General features: G+C 25.8%; 1 protein-coding gene across 1 annotated transcript in view; it reads right to left on the bottom strand.

The window, feature by feature from the left end:
- Positions 1 to 8,334: 8,334 nt before the first annotated feature.
- LOC124427840 (neuroendocrine convertase 2) overlaps positions 8,335 to 20,234 on the bottom strand; it is a 34,747-nt gene continuing 22,847 nt past the window's right edge. The window contains exons 6-12 of the mRNA XM_046971203.1: positions 19,471 to 19,735; positions 16,920 to 17,132; positions 14,296 to 14,396; positions 13,054 to 13,287; positions 11,249 to 11,413; positions 10,622 to 10,739; positions 8,335 to 9,797 (exon numbers count right to left, since the gene is read on the bottom strand). Of these exons, the coding sequence (XP_046827159.1) occupies positions 9,633 to 9,797; positions 10,622 to 10,739; positions 11,249 to 11,413; positions 13,054 to 13,287; positions 14,296 to 14,396; positions 16,920 to 17,132; positions 19,471 to 19,735 (1,261 nt within the window). The 3' untranslated portion in view covers positions 8,335 to 9,632. The remainder of the gene's footprint in view (positions 9,798 to 10,621; positions 10,740 to 11,248; positions 11,414 to 13,053; positions 13,288 to 14,295; positions 14,397 to 16,919; positions 17,133 to 19,470; positions 19,736 to 20,234) is intronic.

Raw genomic sequence — 20,234 nt, forward strand, 5'->3', positions numbered from 1 at the left:
AAAGAAAGAGAAAGAGAGAGAGAGAGAGAGAGAGAGAGAGAGAGAGAGAGAGAGAAGGAGTGAGAGAAAGGGAGAGAAAGACAAAAACAAAGAGACAGAGATGAGAGAGAGAGAGCGAGTGACAGAGAGTGAAAAACAAAAACAAGAAGAGACAGAGATGAGAGAAAGAGAGAGAGGGAGGGGTAACAGAGTTTGTTTTTAATTTGTTGTTTTTTATTTTTCGTTACTTCATCTTGTACTTTTATCCGGCTTATCCCCTATCACGAAAAGTTTTATTTCGTTTTGTTCGGCGATTCCAACGAAATAAATTATTATTAGCGATTTATTGCACTATAAAATTCTTACGTGTTTTTAAAGGTTATGTATAATCTTATTTAATAATTATTGTAATAATTTTCTTACTTACTTCTTGAATAATATATATAAAATTATATATTATATTTCATCGTTTATACGTACGTTTATACGATCTTGAAATCACAATGTTATCTTATTGTAAATAATTATAATTATAAATCGCAATTATTAATAATAAATTTGGATTTTACGTCTCTCTATAAGCGCTTACGATGTGAGAACCACTGTACGATATAAATTTTCTCATTGTTGATTCGAAATAAAGAAAAGAAGATAAAGAATTAAATTTTTTAGTACAGATTACTAACTTATCGACTATTGAAAAAAATCGGTAAAGATCTGAAAAGATTCATTTTTATTACAATTATGGAGAACAGCTTATCAGTCTGAAACAACCTTTAAAGAAATAATGATTACAGTATAAATAATATATGCTTTCGTAGATCATTTTGAATAATTTTTCTCTAAATTGAATATATCTAAAATGTATAATATTTTATTATAAAATGTGTAATATTTTTATTTGTGAATTTAGAAATTAAAAAAATAAATTAAACGATGCGACGTTTACGATCTCTATTTTATCGATCAATTTATTACAAAACTCGATAAAGTACAAACTTCAATCGGATTGAAATTCGTATCAAACTGACTTTTCATTAAAATTTTTTCTTTTCTTCGTTCATCAGTTTATTTCAATCAAAAAGCATTATTATCAAAGAGCATCGAGGTAAGCGAGATAACTTTTAGCGAAACTTTAATGATTAATGAAAAACGGAATGAAAGTATGTACGAGGAGGATTCATGAAAAATAAAAAAGAACAAAAAAAAATGAAAAGACGAATAAAACAAAAGAAACTTTCATTCGAAAACTTCTTCGCGCTTTAACCTACAAATATGCGAAAATAAATTTCCTTATTAAACATATTATGTAACGATCACTTGCGATATAATTAATTTGTACAAATCGAACAAAAAAAAAAAAAGAAAATACTTCGATTTAACATAAAGCAATTAAATTAATAGATATAAATAATATCGTAAATCAAGTTTCATTTCTTACCTTTCTTCCAACGATCTCTACAACGACGCAGATTCAATTAGCCGAACCTTCGTTTATTTTCTTTTTTATTTTTTCTTTCTTTCGTCTTTTTTCGATTCCTTCGCTTTTTAGTTCGTCTTTTCTAAGCTTTTAAAATTCACAAATGCATATTTCGTTCATAAACGTCACCATTCTAAAACCGATGAGAAACATTGTTGAAACATCAATGTTTAATATTTCCACGTGTAAATTATTATCTTTAATATACATACATACATATATACATACACATATATATATATATATACATATACATATATATGTATATATTATTTTGTATTAACGAAGATTCTAAAAACACAACACCTGTTTAACGGTTCGAGGTAACACGCGGACTGTTAGTCAGGACTCAACTACCGCGCGATCGTACTGTCTCGCGGTCTCTCCCCACTCCTTGCGCTTTTACCCCCACTCCGGTATCATCGAAGTCTACCCTACTCTCTCTTTCTCTCTCTGTATGACATTTATCTATCTCACTCACATCTTAGGCCTTCCAGCGAAAGGTCCTGTTTTAGTTCTCGTTCTCCTAAAGCCTTCGTGATTTCTCGATATTCAAAATCATTCCTAACATTCAATAATCGTCGTTGTTAATACATACATCATTTCGAAATCTCTTTATTGTTTTTTTTCTTTTTCTTTTTTTTTCATTGATTTATATACATTTATAATTATTAATCGTCGATCATAATGTTATCGAATGATATTTATTACGTTTATAGAAATATATAATATCAGTTCGTTTTTAAGCAAAATTTAGATCATTTAATATAAATTAGGTTAGTTTTAATTTTGTTTGAATATAATCCATTGAAATTATTTTAAATATCTATTTTATCTTATGATTAATATAAAGAATTTATGATTATCTGATATAAATTATATAAATTATTATCTTATATAAATTAATGAAAATATATATATACATATATATGTGTGTGTGATTTTAGAATTATCTGATATAAATTATATCGATCGTTTTAATCTGATTTGAATAATTTTATTGTAAATAATATCGAATGATATTATTTATAGGATAAATAATTTCAATTCGATTAAATTGATTTTTGAATAAATTTATTAAATATTTTCTTTAATAATAATCAATTATTTCGTGATCCTAATCTTATTAAATATTTCACGGTCTCTCGAAGCTTTCGACGTTAGGACAATTTCTCTTTGGACGTGAATTTACTTGCAGGCTGCGTCATAGAATACACAAGGCACGTCATTCGATTAAAGCTTTAGTCCCACGCGTTGTCCTCCCTGTCATCTCTCGTATCACAATCACCTCGATTCTACAGAGAAACGGATGATCGTCTATATCAAAACGTATTTACTAACCTCTCGCAGCTGGTAATTCGATCTTTAAATGAATCATAAACACGCTCACGTTCGTCTAACGTAGCTAACGTATTCTGGCAAGGTAATCTCTTATACATATAATATGATCGTCCCAAAAAAATTATTACAAATATTTCATAAAAGATAATAATTATAATATATTCGTTAATATTATCATTTATAAAAAAAAAAATATATATTATACAAATAAAAATATAGTTATGCGTATTCTTCATTAAGGTATAATAATATCATTAAATCATTTCATAAATTCTAACCTAGATGTAATCTTCATTTTATAGCTAACAGTGTTCGTTATAAAAAAAAAAAAAATTGTTACAAGCGCATTAAACATTGATATTGATTAAAATCAACTCGTAAAGATTTTCATCGTCATATAGAATAACGTTTTTATATTACGACCCGATAAAAAAAGCTCCTCGTAACTTACATACGTATCCATACATACACATATACATATATATATATATATATATATATGTGTATATATATATATATCAAATATAATAAAAGCAAAAACGCAGTTGAGTGACCCAACTTACATACAATCGGTAAAAATGAAATTAACAAATAATTGTATTATATTAAACGTTATTATAAAAATTTCGTAAGAAAACTGAATAAAAATTATTATATTATTTCATATTTGTATTAATACACATATATATATATGCATGTATAATCGATTGAGCCATTTTAAAAGATGAAACTTCGTACATTTTTAATTTGTAATTTATCGATCGGTTGGTTATAGGACGTCTCTATGCAAGGAACTCACGTCATCGTAAAGAGCATGCCGAGGTCGAAGTAATGAAACGATCGTAAAAATGATATCTTCGAAAAGAGTATCTTTCTCTCTTACATATCGAACGTGTAGCCATCTTTCCATGTTGGCTCGAGAACAAACCAATGTACGTACATATATCTATTAACTTATATATATATATACACCAAATATACGTAAGATTACATATATACAAAATATACTTGTAAAATATACGTAAGAATATATAAATGGAGAATATACATAAGAATACATAGGAAAGTATATATAGTAATACATATGTGTAAAAATATATACAAATATATACATATTGAACATACATATAAAATATACATAAGATATATATATATGTGTAATATATATATTTTAATCATTGACATCGAGATACATCGCGTTATATGTTAATTGAGACATTAATGATACTTTTATCCGACTTTGTAATCTTATTGATATATTTTCGTAGTTAGTATATCCGAAAGATTTTCAATGTGAAAAGAAAAGGATTTTTCTATAGTGGTGCTCTTGTACAATCTTCGAAAGCTCTCATAAGCTTTACAGTATCCACGCCATTGTTCTTATCTTTATAAAGAGAAAGTTCTAATTTATTATTAATTATAATTATGTCTCGAGTGTATGATTAACGTGAACGTCATTCCTTTGTGTTCTCAAAAATCACCTTCATTTTTTATCGCTTCACTATATTCGTTGTAAGTATATATATATATATATATATATATATACGAAGCTTTTGTATGTTTTACGAAAAACTTCGTATGTAAAACTTTGATAGTTAAAAACTTTGATATATAATAATTTTATTTTTCTTTTTTTTTTGCGAATCAATTTTACTTAATTTTTAAACAAAAATTATGTATGTGTGTATATATATATATATATATATATATATATATATATACACGTACACTATATATGGGTATGAATATATATAGGGATATAATAATTATATTTAATACATTTTTTTTCGACAAATAAAAATGACTGAATCTAATAATAATTAAATTATAATATAATATTATATATATTATATTTTTTGGAAAAGAAAAACAAAATAGAAACGTATGTATGTATTTATAATTATTATTATATTTAGCCATTTTAAGTTTTTTAAAAGAAAGAGAATTTAGAATTAACAATAATACAAAAGAGATTATCAACAAAAGGAATATCTATTTGAACAATATAATTTATTATATTGTTAGGTTTAACATATTTAATCCTATAATTCTTATTTATATGCATATCACGTTTCTCACTTACCTTACGATATTGTTCATTCGATGGACAGTTTCAAAGTGATATAACACGATTACGAGCGAAGCTAACGATTTAATCTAAACTCTACAATGTTAATTAAACTCTTTGTATGTTATGATGTCGTTATGATGTTACAAATATCAATGAACGTATGTATATTCATGTATTCAACTTGCAAAATTAAATTCGTTAGAATAACAGGTATGTGTTTGAGAAGGTATATTATATAAAAACGATGCAGGCCAAAAAATAAACATTTTATTTTTTTTTGTTGTTATTGTTACTGTTGTTGTTGTTGTTGTTGTTGTTGTTGTTGTTGTTGTTGTTGTTGTTGTTGTTGTTGTTGTTGTTGTTGTTGTTGTTGTTGTTGTTGTTGTTGTTGTTGTTGTTGTTGTTGTTGTTGTTGTTGTTGTTGTTGTTGTTGTTGTTGTTGTTGTTGTTGTTGTTGTTGTTGTTGTTGTTGTTGTTGTTGTTGTTGTTGTTGTTGTTGTTGTTGTTGTTGTTGTTATTGTTGTCGTCAACGTCGTCACGTACATCATGTACAGAATGAGGTTTTGATTAAATGTATTTTAACTATAATATATAGTATGTATTATTTATGTATATGTATATTTATATTTATATATAGATATATCTTTTCAAACTCTGATCTTTACATCTCTCTAATATACCTACATAAAGTTTATCTGTAGACTTCGTGACTTTTTTTTGCATATCTTTTGGTGACTCTTTAAAACGAGAATGAAAATAGATATATATATTTCTAAATTCTCTTTCTTCCTTTATCTCTCTCATACGTACATTCATACTTACAAGCGTATACATTTATTCACATTTTTCTTTCTTTATTTCCAATTTAATCTGATTAACGAGCAGCAACAAACATCAGTTTAATAGCTAGAGGTAACTTGAAGTATTATGCGTATTATTATTCTTTTTTCCAACTTTCAAACCACACTTTAGTGGTTTTTAACAAAGAAATATCTGGTTTAAGTGTATGAAGCAAAACAATAAAATAATAATGAGAACACATTATTATCTCACATTCAATGAGAGAAAATTTTTCTCTTTTTTTTCTTTCTTTCTTAAATTAAACAATCAGTATTTCATATAGTACAGTAGAACCTTTATTATCTGAACATTGAACATTATATTTCATTTGTCATTGTTATTAGTTTATTAGATTATACCTGATATCATTAGGTCATATCTAATGTTTTATTCTTTTTATAATAATTCATTATCAAGCATGCATTGTAGCAAATATTTCATACATAATGTTTCATTGTTTTTATAATGATCAAAATAAAATTTTAGATTAATTCATTATCAAACATTTTTTATAATAACAGATATATCGTATATATAACATTTTGTTTCATTTGTAATAATAAAAATAAAATTTTAGATTAAATTATTATTAAACATTTTCTCTATCATAATAGAAATATTGTATAAATAATATTTTAGTTTGTCTGCAATAATAAAAATAATGTTTCAAAATAATTAATTGTAAAAATGAAATGATATTAATGGTTCTACTGCATGTATATTCGTTGAGACAATTTAAGAGTTAATTTAAAAGAAGTCTAATGTTTCATAGGAAACCTTTCATTAACAGCCAATCACTATATAGCTTAACTGGATAAAGCGTTAGAACAATGTAAACACGGTAAGGTGATCTTCGACCGTGAACTCTAGCTAAAGGTGTTTTGCAACACCTATATTAGCTTTATAAAATAGAAACTTTGATAATCACGCGTACAACACTTATAGTATACTAAATAAGTACATATACTATATCTCGAATCTTTATCATTTTTCTTTTCGTTTATTCTAATAAATCATTGATAATTTAAGCGAAAGCGAAAATTTATATTTAAAATTGAAAATTTAAATAACATTTTATCGATAACGTTCTTTGATCAAACTGGTCCATGCGTGCAAACATCGACGTTTTTTTTTTATTTTTCTTTTTTTTAAGTCTTCTGGACTCATTACATATTTTGTTTATAATAGATTCAAGTATTAATTAAAAGATTTCACCATTATTGGAATTTAAACATTTCATTTTCGATCTATGTTATTTTTAATTAATGTGTGTGCATTTGTTTTGTGTAAGAGATTTGTTGAAGATACTTTAAAATAATATTAATTAGAATTAACAATTAAAATATTATAAAAATATGACGATCAAATGATTTTAATATGTTCTATCTATTTAATAATTAATTTATTTTTTTTATATTACTTAAGTAAAAATCGTCAAAAATCATTATAAATGTTTGAATATTTCGGGATGTTAGAAAATAGATGGAGAAAAGGAATATCGAATTTCTTATAAAATTCTAAAATGGCGTAATCCCTTAATCTAACATTTGATAAAAAAAATTATTAACTCTTTACGATTAGTTTGTGCAAAATAGTAAAATAGATTTTTGAATCATCGTCGATATGTATTCTGGTCCTTTCTTTCATTAATCTTCAGAGTGAGCAATGAGAGTATGATCGTTTTTATAAAATTATAAACATTTTTCAATGTAATATTTTATAAAACAATATAATAATAGATATGCATATATACGTCGTTTAGAAAAATTCGTGCGTTTTATTAGGACTTCTCTTAACAAGAAATTAATTTGTTCTTGTTTTTCTTTCTTGTTTTTTTTTTTTTTTTTTTTTTTTTTTGATTTAGTTGATTACACCTACGATTTCTATAATCAAACTATTATTACTTATTTAGCGTTAAAAATTTCTTTGTTACTTATTATATAAATAATATGATCGAAAAAGGAAGAGAAGTATTGATTGGTAAAGAAGAATTCGAAAAATATAGAGATGAGATTAGAATACATCATAAGTTATTTTTTTATATTATTAATTAAATACACAATCATCTTTTTTTTTTTTATACAGGGTGAATCGTATTACACGATATCATTTAAAAAAAAAAAAAAAACTTTATCATCGCACATTAATAGATCTTAAAGATTTTATCTCAACTATACGTATAATTTAAAAAGATGTTTGCACATGTAATACACCCTACATTTTCTAGATTATCATTTTAATTATGAATTTTATGAATATACAATTCATCCTGTACATTTAACATTCAAGATATTAAAATCTGTTTTTCAACGATATATATATATATATAACCTAATATAAATATATCAAAACAATTAGAGGAGTCAAAGTACTATTACTCACGTTTACTAACTATTACTCACGTTTTAAATCATGGAAATAACTATTATTTTTAAATCGTAAAATGAAAGTTTCTTCTCCATCTTTTTTTTTCTTATTTCCACTATAAAAAAAAAACAAAAAAATACCTCAAAGAAAAAAGGTCGACATCTTAATGCAATTAACAAATTAAAATCATAAGTGATTCGTTGAATAGATCTAAGCAATATTGTTAGTTAAGTTTTAATATTGTTAAATTTTAAAATTTTGTTAATTTGATTTTATTTATAAACTCGAACGTTGGCACGCCTGGACCGGCACAGATCTTTTGTCTTTCTCTCTCATGCTCTCATACAAACTTTCTTTCTCTTTCTCTTTCTCTCTCATGCTCTCATACAAACTTTCTTTCTCTTTCTCTTTCTCTCTCTCTCTCTCTCTCTCTCTCTCTCTCTCTCTCTCTCTCTTTCGCATTCATAATCATTGCTGTCAACTCTAAACACACCATGAAACTCCGCTACCGAACGAATTTAATGGAATATCTCTGCTAAAATTTTTTTTGGACGGGCTCGTTAAATTAACGAGCACGACTTTCTTTTACACAATAAATTATTTTTGTTCCCAAAAAGACTACTACGCGCGCGTCAGGCTCAAATTCGTTACCATTGAAATAGAATAAATTAAATTTTCGATTGAATCATTTCGTTTATTATAGATCTTTATTAAATTTCAATTTCAATTTCTCTCTCTCTCTCACACTCTCTCTCTCTCTCTCTCTCTCTCTCTCTCTCTCTCTCTCTCTCTCTCTCTCTCTCTCTCTCTCTCTCTCTCTCTCTCTCCCTCTTTCTCTCACTCTTACTGGACATATTTTTTTTCTCATACGAGCCAAAAACGCGCGTTTATGACATATGTATGTGCATATTCTTTTTTTGTGTTATTATAATAATTATTATTATTAATATTGTAATTATAATTATTATTATTATTATTATTATTATTATTATTATTATTATTATTATTATTGTTGCTTTTTTGTTTTTAACGTTCCATAAATCTTTTCCATATTGTGTAAGTTGAATAAATGGATTTTTATTAATTCTTTTTTTGTTTTTTTTTCTTCTTTTTTTTGTTTTTTTTTTTGTTTTATTTCTGTTTCTTATTTATTCTTTGTTACGTTAAATTTGTCGTTCGTCGTTCGTCGAATTTCGTCGCACTTTTCTTTTTATTTATTTTATTTGAAAACTCTTTCCTAACGCGTCAGCTCGAAAAAAATGTTCCTATAAATCAATTTAAAAATGGAAGTTGTAAAAAGCTATTCTTTCTTTTTGTTTTTCTGTTTCTGGTTTTTTCTTTTGTTTTCGTCTCTTTGCGAATTTGAGAGAAATTTTAGAGAAGTATGTAAGATTTAATGAAGATTAATATTGATGTTCTCGAGAACGCGAATGCGTGAAGGAAAAGATAAAGAAAAAAAAGAAAAAAAAAGAAAAAAAAAAAGAAAAAAAATTATAAATTTCGCGTGAACATTTTCAATTTCGAGCGGCCATATGAAATGTCGGTCGTTTATCGTTACATCGCACTCGAACGTTCTTCGTGGGCCTTTTTCACAATTGCCAATTTCGAATATGGATCTGCAGCTGGTAATCCAGTATATGGTGGTTCTCTGGTACCGTGTAACATCAATGTCCATTCTCTAATCCAACCATGTTGAGGTATTTGCGAGTTTAAGCTAACCTATAACACGATATCATCCTTATTACTACAATAAAAATGCATATCATCGAAATAAAAAAAGTAATAAGGTTGATGGCAATGCACGTTCTACGTACAAAAATAATTTCATTACGTAGAAACGGCAATTTTCAATTATATATGGTTTTCATTGATATGACCGTAAAATTTATTCGACATGTCGCGAATGAAATTATAGTTATTAATTAAAAAATAAATGGAGAAAAGAAATGGAAAAGAAAAAGGGGGAGGTGGAGAGGAGAAAAAAGAAAAATTAATCAATTGGACATTGGTTCAATTTAGTTTATAATATTAAATGAGATTTTATTAATTTAGTTTTATCAATTTAGAAAGAAGAGAAAAAAGAAATTAAAATGATCACCGATCATTACTAAGTAATATAATTTATTAATTAAAGGATTAACATTTTTTTATAATATTATACTTTTAATGTCCAAGATAATTGTGAAAAGTGTAAAATTGTATTAAAAAGATAAAAAAGTTTGAGAACCTCTGGTATAATATAATACCTTCTTTATCGACTTATTATTTATAAGATGATATTAAAGAGTTCAAAAAAAAAAAAAAAAAGATATAAAAAACACAATATTCTCTTGTGGCAATATATTTTTTCTTAGTATTTTTTTTTTTTTATATAAATGATTATTCTTATAGTCATATCACTTTTGACAATATAATTTTGTAAAAGCGTATTGTCGTCGACTATACGTCATTTCGTACTTTTATGCTTATGGGATGAGATTTTAATTGAAAGTATGAAAACCTTGACCTTTGACATTTCAAGAAAAGAAATAAAAACTTTGTACCTCTAACAGCCAAGTTCCTTGAGGATATTCGCCCCAAGTATGAGTTGTCATGAACGGCCACTTCGTAAATCCATCTCTGTGGTCGTCATCGTTGATTCTGCGACTTAATATCATCGACCTTCGAAAAAGTCAATAGTTGAATGAATTTTTCTTTTTGTAAGATCATTTCATTTTCAATGTTTCCAATTGGATTCATTTCAAATTACAAGCGCATGTGTTCAGAAATTTAAAAAAAAAAACAAAAAAATATCATATCACTTTATAAATTTGTCAATATTTTATAAAGTTTATCTTTTTTTTTTTCTTTTTGTAAAATATAATTTGATAGATGTTTATTTAATTAAATAAATATCATCGTGTATGTATATGTGTGCGTGTGTGTGTGTGTATGCGTATGTATGAACTTATTAAAAATAATTTAATAATATATAAAATTTAATTTATTGTAAAATTTGTCAGAATAATGAATGGAATTACGAATAAATAATAATTCATTTATGTTAAGGTATTATTCGTTTAACGTGTTACAATAGCTTATTGTTCCGTATTAAAACCATTAAATGTGGCATTCAAAATACACTTGTAAATGTGAATTTAAAGGACACATATACATTCTATATGACATACCTAGTTCCCATTGGCGAAGTTAGAAACAATTCGAGATCTCCTCGACGAGTAGCATTTACGGAAATAACAGCTTGAACGTGTTCTAAGTAGTTAACAGCATATTCCGTGCCAGCACATGCGTCGGTCTTGATTTTCAACAGAAACGACCGTTCACTGGTAACTTTCCTATAAAAATTCAAGAGCCAAACGTGAGAGTGAGGTCCTTTATTGAATTTCTTCGGTCAACTGGAAGAAAAAAAAAGAGAGAGAGAGAAGGAGAGAGAACAAAAAATCATTGGTTTTTCTTTCTTTTTCCTTCTCTCTTTTTGTTTTTTTTTTCTTTTTTTCTCTTTCTTACTTCATTATCAAAATTATCGTACGCGATTAGAAAAAAAATTTTTTTTTTTCATCAATTAAAGCAATTGCATCTAAAAATTTTTATCTCTATTAGAAAAGAAAGAAAAAAAAATATATATATACATATAAAAAGTTATAAAAATTATTTTCGTTCGTCTCGTAGAAAATTGAATTGAATTAATACGTAATTTTTATCATAATTATAATATTTATCTCATTGGATTTATATACGAATTAAATTTACGAATTAATTAAATTAATTTCAATATATGAAATCAATTGTTAATATATAAATATTTATGTATTGATTAATTTTATCGTCTGATTTATAAAAAAAAGAAAGAGAATGAGAGAGAAAGAGAGAATTTTAAAGGATTTTAAAATCTTTTAAAATTCTCTTTCTAAATCTAATATTATTATTTTTAATTAATTAGTTTATTTATACATCACGACGTAAAACATGATCTATTAATTAATTTTATCGTTTGATTTATAAAAAAAAAAAAAGAAAGGGAAAGAGAGAGAGAATTTTAAGATCTCTTTAAAATTCTCTTTCTAAATCTAATATTATATTTTTAATTAATCAGTTTATTTATGCATCACGACGTAAACAAAAACATGACCTATTAATTCATTTTATATAATCTTTTCTTTTTTCCTTCTATTTTTTTCTTTTCTTCTTTTTTTCTTTTTTTTCTTTTTTTCTTTTAATAGAAATACTTTTTTTATAATTTCAATATTTTTTAAACTTTTTTCTATTTTAAAGATATTGAAAAGTAATACGGTGAAATAATAATCATAGGAAATTTTTAACACACCAAAATAATTCCATCTAATTCCTTCGAAACCATTGGATTTGCGAAAGCTAGAATAAAGGCTAAACTTCTGCCGGGAGATAGCAGGCTCCTTTAAATCGATACTCGACGGTCCGTAAATAATAACATTATTACGGTGCTTTAATTCGATTCGTGCGTTACTCAATAAATGAAAGAGAGAATACGAAGGCGTAATAATACGTAGAAAATCTTATTTTTACAAATACTTGAACATATAAACAATTATCTCTTTTTAAAAATGTGATATAATTTTTAAATAATATTAAATAAAAAAAAACAAAACAAAAAAAATACGAACAGTTATTCCAAACAATAATTTTTGTCAAAATATACAAAATTTTATAATATATAATATAAAAAAAATTAATAGAACCATCGGAAAGATTTGAAGTCAATTTATTAATACTATTAATAATTTTTTATGATTGTTAAAAAATAAATACTAATAAATATTTATTTTTATTTCTATATAATAAAATTACTTCAAATATTTCTTATGATTCTATTAATTATTTCGAATATTCATATAACTCGTTATATTTAATAAAATTACCGATGAAAAAGTAATCTAATTTTATTTGTCTAATATCAAATATATTTTTAATTCATTAGTATACATTAGATAGTACTAACTGTGGCTCGATGACAGAACCAGCTTCACAGTGATATCTAGGAGGTACGGTTTTCCATTTTTTAGCCAAGGCCACCATAGCGCCTGCATCAAGAACACCATAACCAAAGAGATGATTAAATTCCAGTCCAACGCCGTTCATAGTCCAATGAAATCTTCCTTTAGCATCGAACAACGAATTCCTTTTTGAGGTCAATACCGTCAAATGTTGAATGTCCCTCCAAGTCAACTGTGAACTGATATGATTGGCTACTTGTGAAAATATTACCTTGAGAAATATATTAAATAAATAATGAATTCTTTTTTACGTGCGAGTGAAAGTAAAATTTACGAAACAAACATTATTAACGAGATTTTAATTATCTTCTTTTTAAACAACTTGAGTAATTTTATATAAAAAATTTAATTGAACAAAATATAAAATGAAATATAATATGTAATATGTAAAATTGTTTAAATTATATTATACTTTGATTTGAACTTATTCAGTGAATAAAAAAATAATTCTCTTAACTACCATAGTAATCATTGCTAATTGAATTTATAATTGTTGAGTTCGCTTGAATTCACCGGAAAAGAAAAAAAAAAGGTGAAATTATATTACTTGCGTGCCCGAAATGATCGTCGCAATGCAGCTTATTCACGTCGGCGTATTAGTTTCATTATCATGAACATGCTAACAATGATAACAATAAATCGTTTATATCATTAAGATATAAAAGCGGATTAGTAAAAAAATATTCTACTTTTAGAATTTTTCATATAGTTAATACATTTTTATTAAACTTGTCGAGATTACAACGAATGAACTTTTAACATGAAAAGTTTTTAAGAATAAACCGCAATATTTCATTGAAAAATTTTCATAATTCTTTCTTTCTTTTCTTTTTTTTCTTTTTTTTTTTTTTTCTTACGAGACTAAAATAATTAAATATTTCTTACAATAAATGAACAATTACTTTCTTTTTTTCTAGGCAAACAATTACAATAAATGAACAATTACTTTCTTTTTTTCTAGGCAAACAATTTGTCAAAATTGATATGAGTCATCCCATATAACTATATATATATATATATATATATATATTTTAATATCTTTTTTTAAGGAACGATTAAAACGAATTATGATTATAATTGGAATGTAAGCTTTTATGTTAATTTTTTTCCAAGTGAAACGTTAGCAGCATAATTAACGTTCTTTCTATTTAAAAGGGAAAATATTAAAAGAACTTTGGTAAACTCACTTGGCTTCGAGGGCCAAAGCAAACACCCCAGCAGCTTCCGGCGCCGCAGCGGATGTTCCACTATGAGTCGTCGTACATTTCCCATAAAGATCGGTCGTAGCCTAAAAAACAAATCATAATTTTAATTTAAACACTTCGTATCGACATTAGAAAATTATTTTGATCAAGTACGCATTTATTTTTTTATTTATTTAATCGAAGATTTGTTTTTAAATCATCTCTATGTCATTTATTTTAGATCGGATTTGTTTCAATTATATTTTATATCGCACGGGAGTTCGTTTAAATCACGTTTATGCCTTTTATTTCTTTTTCTTTTTTTTTTAATCTTATAATTTTATTTTCATAATTATATTTTATTTCTTTTTTTTGTTTTTTTTTTTAATTTATTTTATTTTTCACGGAATTGTTGCATGTGTTAATTTATTATAAACATAAGAAAAAAAAATGATTAATAAACAGATTAAACTGAAAGAAAAAGAATTGTTACTTTAAGCAACATTTTTTAATATCTTCTTATAATAATTATAACTTGATATTATTTTTACATGGCACATATATTTAAGTATATAAAAAAAAAAATTTATCATAGTATATAGTACTTGAAAGATAATGTCAAAAGATATGAATCGACGTAGAGAAAGATCAAAAACGATTCAATGGATTAGAAATAACAAAAGAAGTGACGTTCAGAAAGATTGATTTTTGAAATTCATAATGTAAAACTCATGTCTTGAAGCTTATAGGGAAGCTTTATTCCTACCTCGATGAATGAAAAAAAAATTATGTGGGTGGAAAGATCGAAAGCTGTTGCCAAGTAAAGCTTTTAGAGTGGAATGATCGAACGCATTAAAAATATCGTTTCTGTTTTAACCAACAATACAATGACATATGTATATCGAAGAAGAAAGAAAATTATATACTCTTTATAAATGATATTTCAATATACGATCGTGGATTATGAATTACTATATGTGTGTGTGTGTGTGTGGGTGAACGATATAATGATCAACCTACGTCTTTCTTTTTCTGTTACTTCTTTCTTTTTTATTAATATTTATTTATAGATACTATGGCAAACATTGAAAAGTAATCTATTTTCAGTAAGATGGCAAAGACTTACAAACGTTATAATTATTCATCTGACTCAATTCAACTTTATACATTGTGTCTCTTATATTTTTATCTTTCAATATCGATCGGTTTATTTAAATAACGTTTGTTATATTTATATTTATATTTTTTTATCTTCTTAATTTTTTTCTATTTTTATTTTTATTTTTATCTTTATTTCCCTAGCCCCTCTCTCCATGGACTTGTATAATTTATTTTACGTAGGAAGAACGCGCAAATGTACTTTTATAATTTTCATTTGTATAGACTAATAGAATTTTAATTTTTTAATCTTCATAAGAATTATTGTAAACGTAAATTTTATTATTATAATTTTTATAAAATTATTATAAACAAAACAATAATTGCTGTATGAATATTGATTTGTTAATAACACAAAAAATTGTGAAAAAAAGAAAAAGAATAGATTTTTAATATCTTTAACTACATATATATATATATAACTAAGATTATCCATCGTTTAAAATTAATTGTCATCAATCGTATCGTTGACATTTATCGTCTTTCGTGTTATTATCGTTATTAGATTGACTTTTATTCTAGCCATGATGATACAAATGAATTCGTTGTACGCACGCGAAACAAATTTGATAAATGCACTTCGTGCTACAGAACATTGATTTATCACAGTAAGATAAATGACCATAACGTACCGCAAGAGACTTGCTGTAAGATCGTTTATCTATCTTAATTAATATCTTTTATTAACCGAAACATCAATGTTATCGCAATCAACGAATGAAAGTTTTTTTCCTATCTTCTCTCTCTCTCTCTCTCTCCCTCTCTCTCTCTCTCTCTCTCTCTCTCTCTTTCTCTCTTTCTCACTCTTTTCTTTAGATTTTATGTTTAATAATAAAAATAATTACGTTCGTTCATCATTATTTCATATAATCTTGTTTTAATAATATTAATAATAATAATAATTTAATAGGAAATTTACTTTTAATTGAATTTAATCTTATTTTAATAATAATGGTGATAATAAGACAATAAAAATCGATTAAATTAATCTTATTAAAGATTATTACTCATTTGAAAATAGGACTTATGTAAATATTTATATCATCGATTTTCGTCTGATAATGTGACCGCTGTGTTTATATTCCTTCTATGTTCTGTTCGTTTAGTTTTGTTTATTACGTTAGTCGTAGTTAGGTCGTAGCAGAGTATAGACCATTAGAGATCAACGTCTAACGATAAGTCTTACGAGTTGCTAATCTTATTGTTTCAATATAAATTTGATGTAATTTCGTTTCAATGTAAGTACTTTTTTTTATTATTATTAAGCAAATTGTTATAAAATGTTATTAAATGAATATATATATAAGAATCTATTCGATATATATACATATACATACATATATATATATATATATATATACATACACACACGCACATATATTATAATCGTTGATGAAAAACAAATTTAAAAAAAATAAAAGAAGAGAACAGAAAAAGAAGAAAAAAATAATTAAAGTGTTCATACTCACCACACCGGTATTAGGATCTTTCGCGCCATTACTAAAGGTCGAAGCTAACGTGCTAGAACAACTTTCATCGTAATGGGCATTTTGACCATCGTTAATGGCACTGTTTATGCTCACGGTCCACATACTCGCTGCGTATCCATCGCAATTACAATCGTCCTCTTCGCCGCCATCACCGGAAGCCCAGACATAAATATTGCCTAAACCTTTTCTACCCTGGGAAAGAAAATGTTTGTATTTGTGCTTGGAAAATCAAGATAAAGGAGAGAGAGTCGAATAAAGAAAGGGAGAAAGAAAGAATGAAAGAAAGATTGAAAAAAAAAAGAATGAAAGAATGAATGAAAGGAGGAATGAAAGAATGAATGAAAGGAGGAATGAAAGAATGAAAAATAAATGAAAAGAGAAAAAAGGGATTCTCTTATAAAAAAGAAACAAGAAAATAGTATCCATTCGTTATCCAATATATTAGAATACTACTGTAGTCATTTTTAAGTGATCAGGGTCAGTATATCTAATGTCCTGCCGTCGAAAATCTTTATTTGTTCTCCTGAGAAATCAGTTGACCTATTCGTATCATGATATTAACCATCGGACTTCCTGTCCGTCGAAAATTCCCATGAGCCAATTTGGCCTTTCTCTTGTCACGAATATATATATATATATATATATATCTTCTTTATATATTCATTTATTTACTTATTTCCTTCCTTCTTTGCTTCTCTATTTCCTTCTTTATTAATTAATTAATTTATATCTTCTTATCTTTCTTTCTATCTTTCTTTCTATCTTTCTTTCTTTCTTTCTGTCTTTCTTTCCGTCTTTCTTTCTTTCTTTCTTTCTTATTTATTTATTTATTTATTTCTTCCTCTCCTTTTTTTCTGATACACGACTCGAATGATTCGGGCATGTTCATTCACAAAAGGAAAAACCACAATCTTGATTTCTAAAGGAATATAGAACTACATATATTTGTATATATCTTACTCGTAAAATAGAAAAATTGTTGGCTTCTTTTCAACAGCTTGCTAGGTAAGAATATCACTTTGATCTCAAAGAGAAAGAAATAACGAGATGTTTTTCAATGTGTCTCATATGAATTTTTATATCTTCATTATTTTTTTGTTTGTTTGTTTGTTTTTTTTTTTTTTAATTATATCAAAAATGACGTATGTTTTTTCCTTTCTTCTTTCTTTTTTATTTTTTTTAAATTTCTGGATTATCGATATTTATTTATGTTTATCATTTTGTGTAAAAATTTACATGTATATGTATGCATAAATCTTTGTTAGTATAGTCCACAGATTGTTTTCAATAATGACATGGACGCCGTTGTCTCATTTGCATTTTTATATCTTTATTATTTCTCTTTCTTTTTTCTTTTCTTTTCTTTTCTTTTCTTTTCTATTCTTTTCTTTTTCTCTTTGAATGATTAAAAATAATTTCTTTTGAATATCCGGCTCATCAATATTTATTTATTTTTATATATCCTCGTTATTTTTTATGGTTCAACATATATGATTAAAATATAAAATGATTGGATAAAGGATGTCTCATATAAATTTTAATATCTTCGTTATTTCATTGATATTATAACCGAAAAATAATGATTTTATTTTATTAAGAGGGTATCTGGATCATCGATAATTATTTATGTTTATTATTTTATATAAAAATATATGATTATATATATATGTCTTTGTTTCTGTTTTTAGGTCACCAATACATGTATTTTATATATATACATATATATTTTTGTATATAAATATATATATATATATATATATTGACGCAATTTGTATAATTTAAATGTGAAGAGATCGATTACAGAGTATCCTATTTACATTTTAATATACTCGTTAGATTTTAATTATAAGGACAAATGTTTCAAAATGAGATTATAATATAACTTTTTTTTTTTGTATATTTGGATCATCTGAATATTTATTTGTATCTATTACTGCAATAATTTTATGGCAATATTCTAATGAATCTTAAAACAGACAAAAGTTAATGTTTATATCGAATGTTTTCGTATATAAAAATTTTAAACCATAAATTCATATATCATAAGACACCCCGTATAATTAAATCAATCACAGACTGTCACGTTGAAACTTGAATAATTTCATTATTTTCTGATTATATTGAAGAACAATACCAAACAGTAAAGACAAATATCGTTTGTAAGATAAATTGAAGTAAAACGAATGACGTAAATTTCTATGTACATATATAAAAATCAAAGAAAAAAAAATCTTCGTTATCGTTTATTAAATCACATTAGACACCCTGTGTAATTGTAATATGAAGAGATATATTATAGGGTGTCATATTTTATATTGAATCATATCTATGTTATTTTTTTATTATAATTGAAAGAAAATTACAAAAAAAAAGAAGGAAAGAAAAAAGAAAAAAAGAAATGATCGTTCAAAAGATGAAATTGATGTAAAACGAATAATGTACATAAGCTAACATGAAAATTTTTGTTATTATGTTTATTAGATCGCATAAGACACCCTATATAATTGAAATCTGAGAATATCGATCGTACCTCGTTAACTCCACGCACGATGGCCCTCATGGTCGCATTTCGTGGCCCATCAACAGTCTTCCCATCATCTGTTGGGCCCCATGAGGCACTATAAATATCGATCAGATCAGGTTCGTGGCCCATACTATTCGCTTCGATCAAATCAGTCATATAAGGCTGATCCAGCATCCGTATTCCAGCAATTTTCGAATCGTACGCCACACCGACACCACAAACCCCATTGTCTCGAGCTGCTGCTACTTCACCGGCACATCTGGTGCCATGACTTCGGTAAATGAATTACAAATAATTAATTAGTCATTTGCATCGATAATTATTGCTTAGATATCGAATTAATTCGTTTAACGTGTTTTCTCAACTATCGATAATTTAATATTACCGTTAATATTAATTATTGTATTAAGAATCATTAATTAAAAATATCGATAGTTTTATTTTTATATATGTATGTATGTATGTATGTATGTATGTATGTATGTATGTATGTATGTATGTATGTATGTATGTATGTATGTATGTATGTATGTATGTATGTATGTATGTATGTATGTATGTATGTATGTATGTATGTATGTATGTATGTATGTATGTATGTATGTATGTATGTATGTATGTATGTATGTATGTATGTATGTATGTATGTATGTATGTATGTATGTATGTATGTATGTATGTATGTATGTATGTATGTATGTATGTATGTATGTATGTATGTATGTATGTATGTATGTATGTATGTATGTATGTACGTTTCAAGAACTGAT

Source organism: Vespa crabro, chromosome 11 (genome assembly GCF_910589235.1).
Source record: "Vespa crabro chromosome 11, iyVesCrab1.2, whole genome shotgun sequence".
Lineage (NCBI taxonomy): Eukaryota > Metazoa > Arthropoda > Insecta > Hymenoptera > Vespidae > Vespa > Vespa crabro.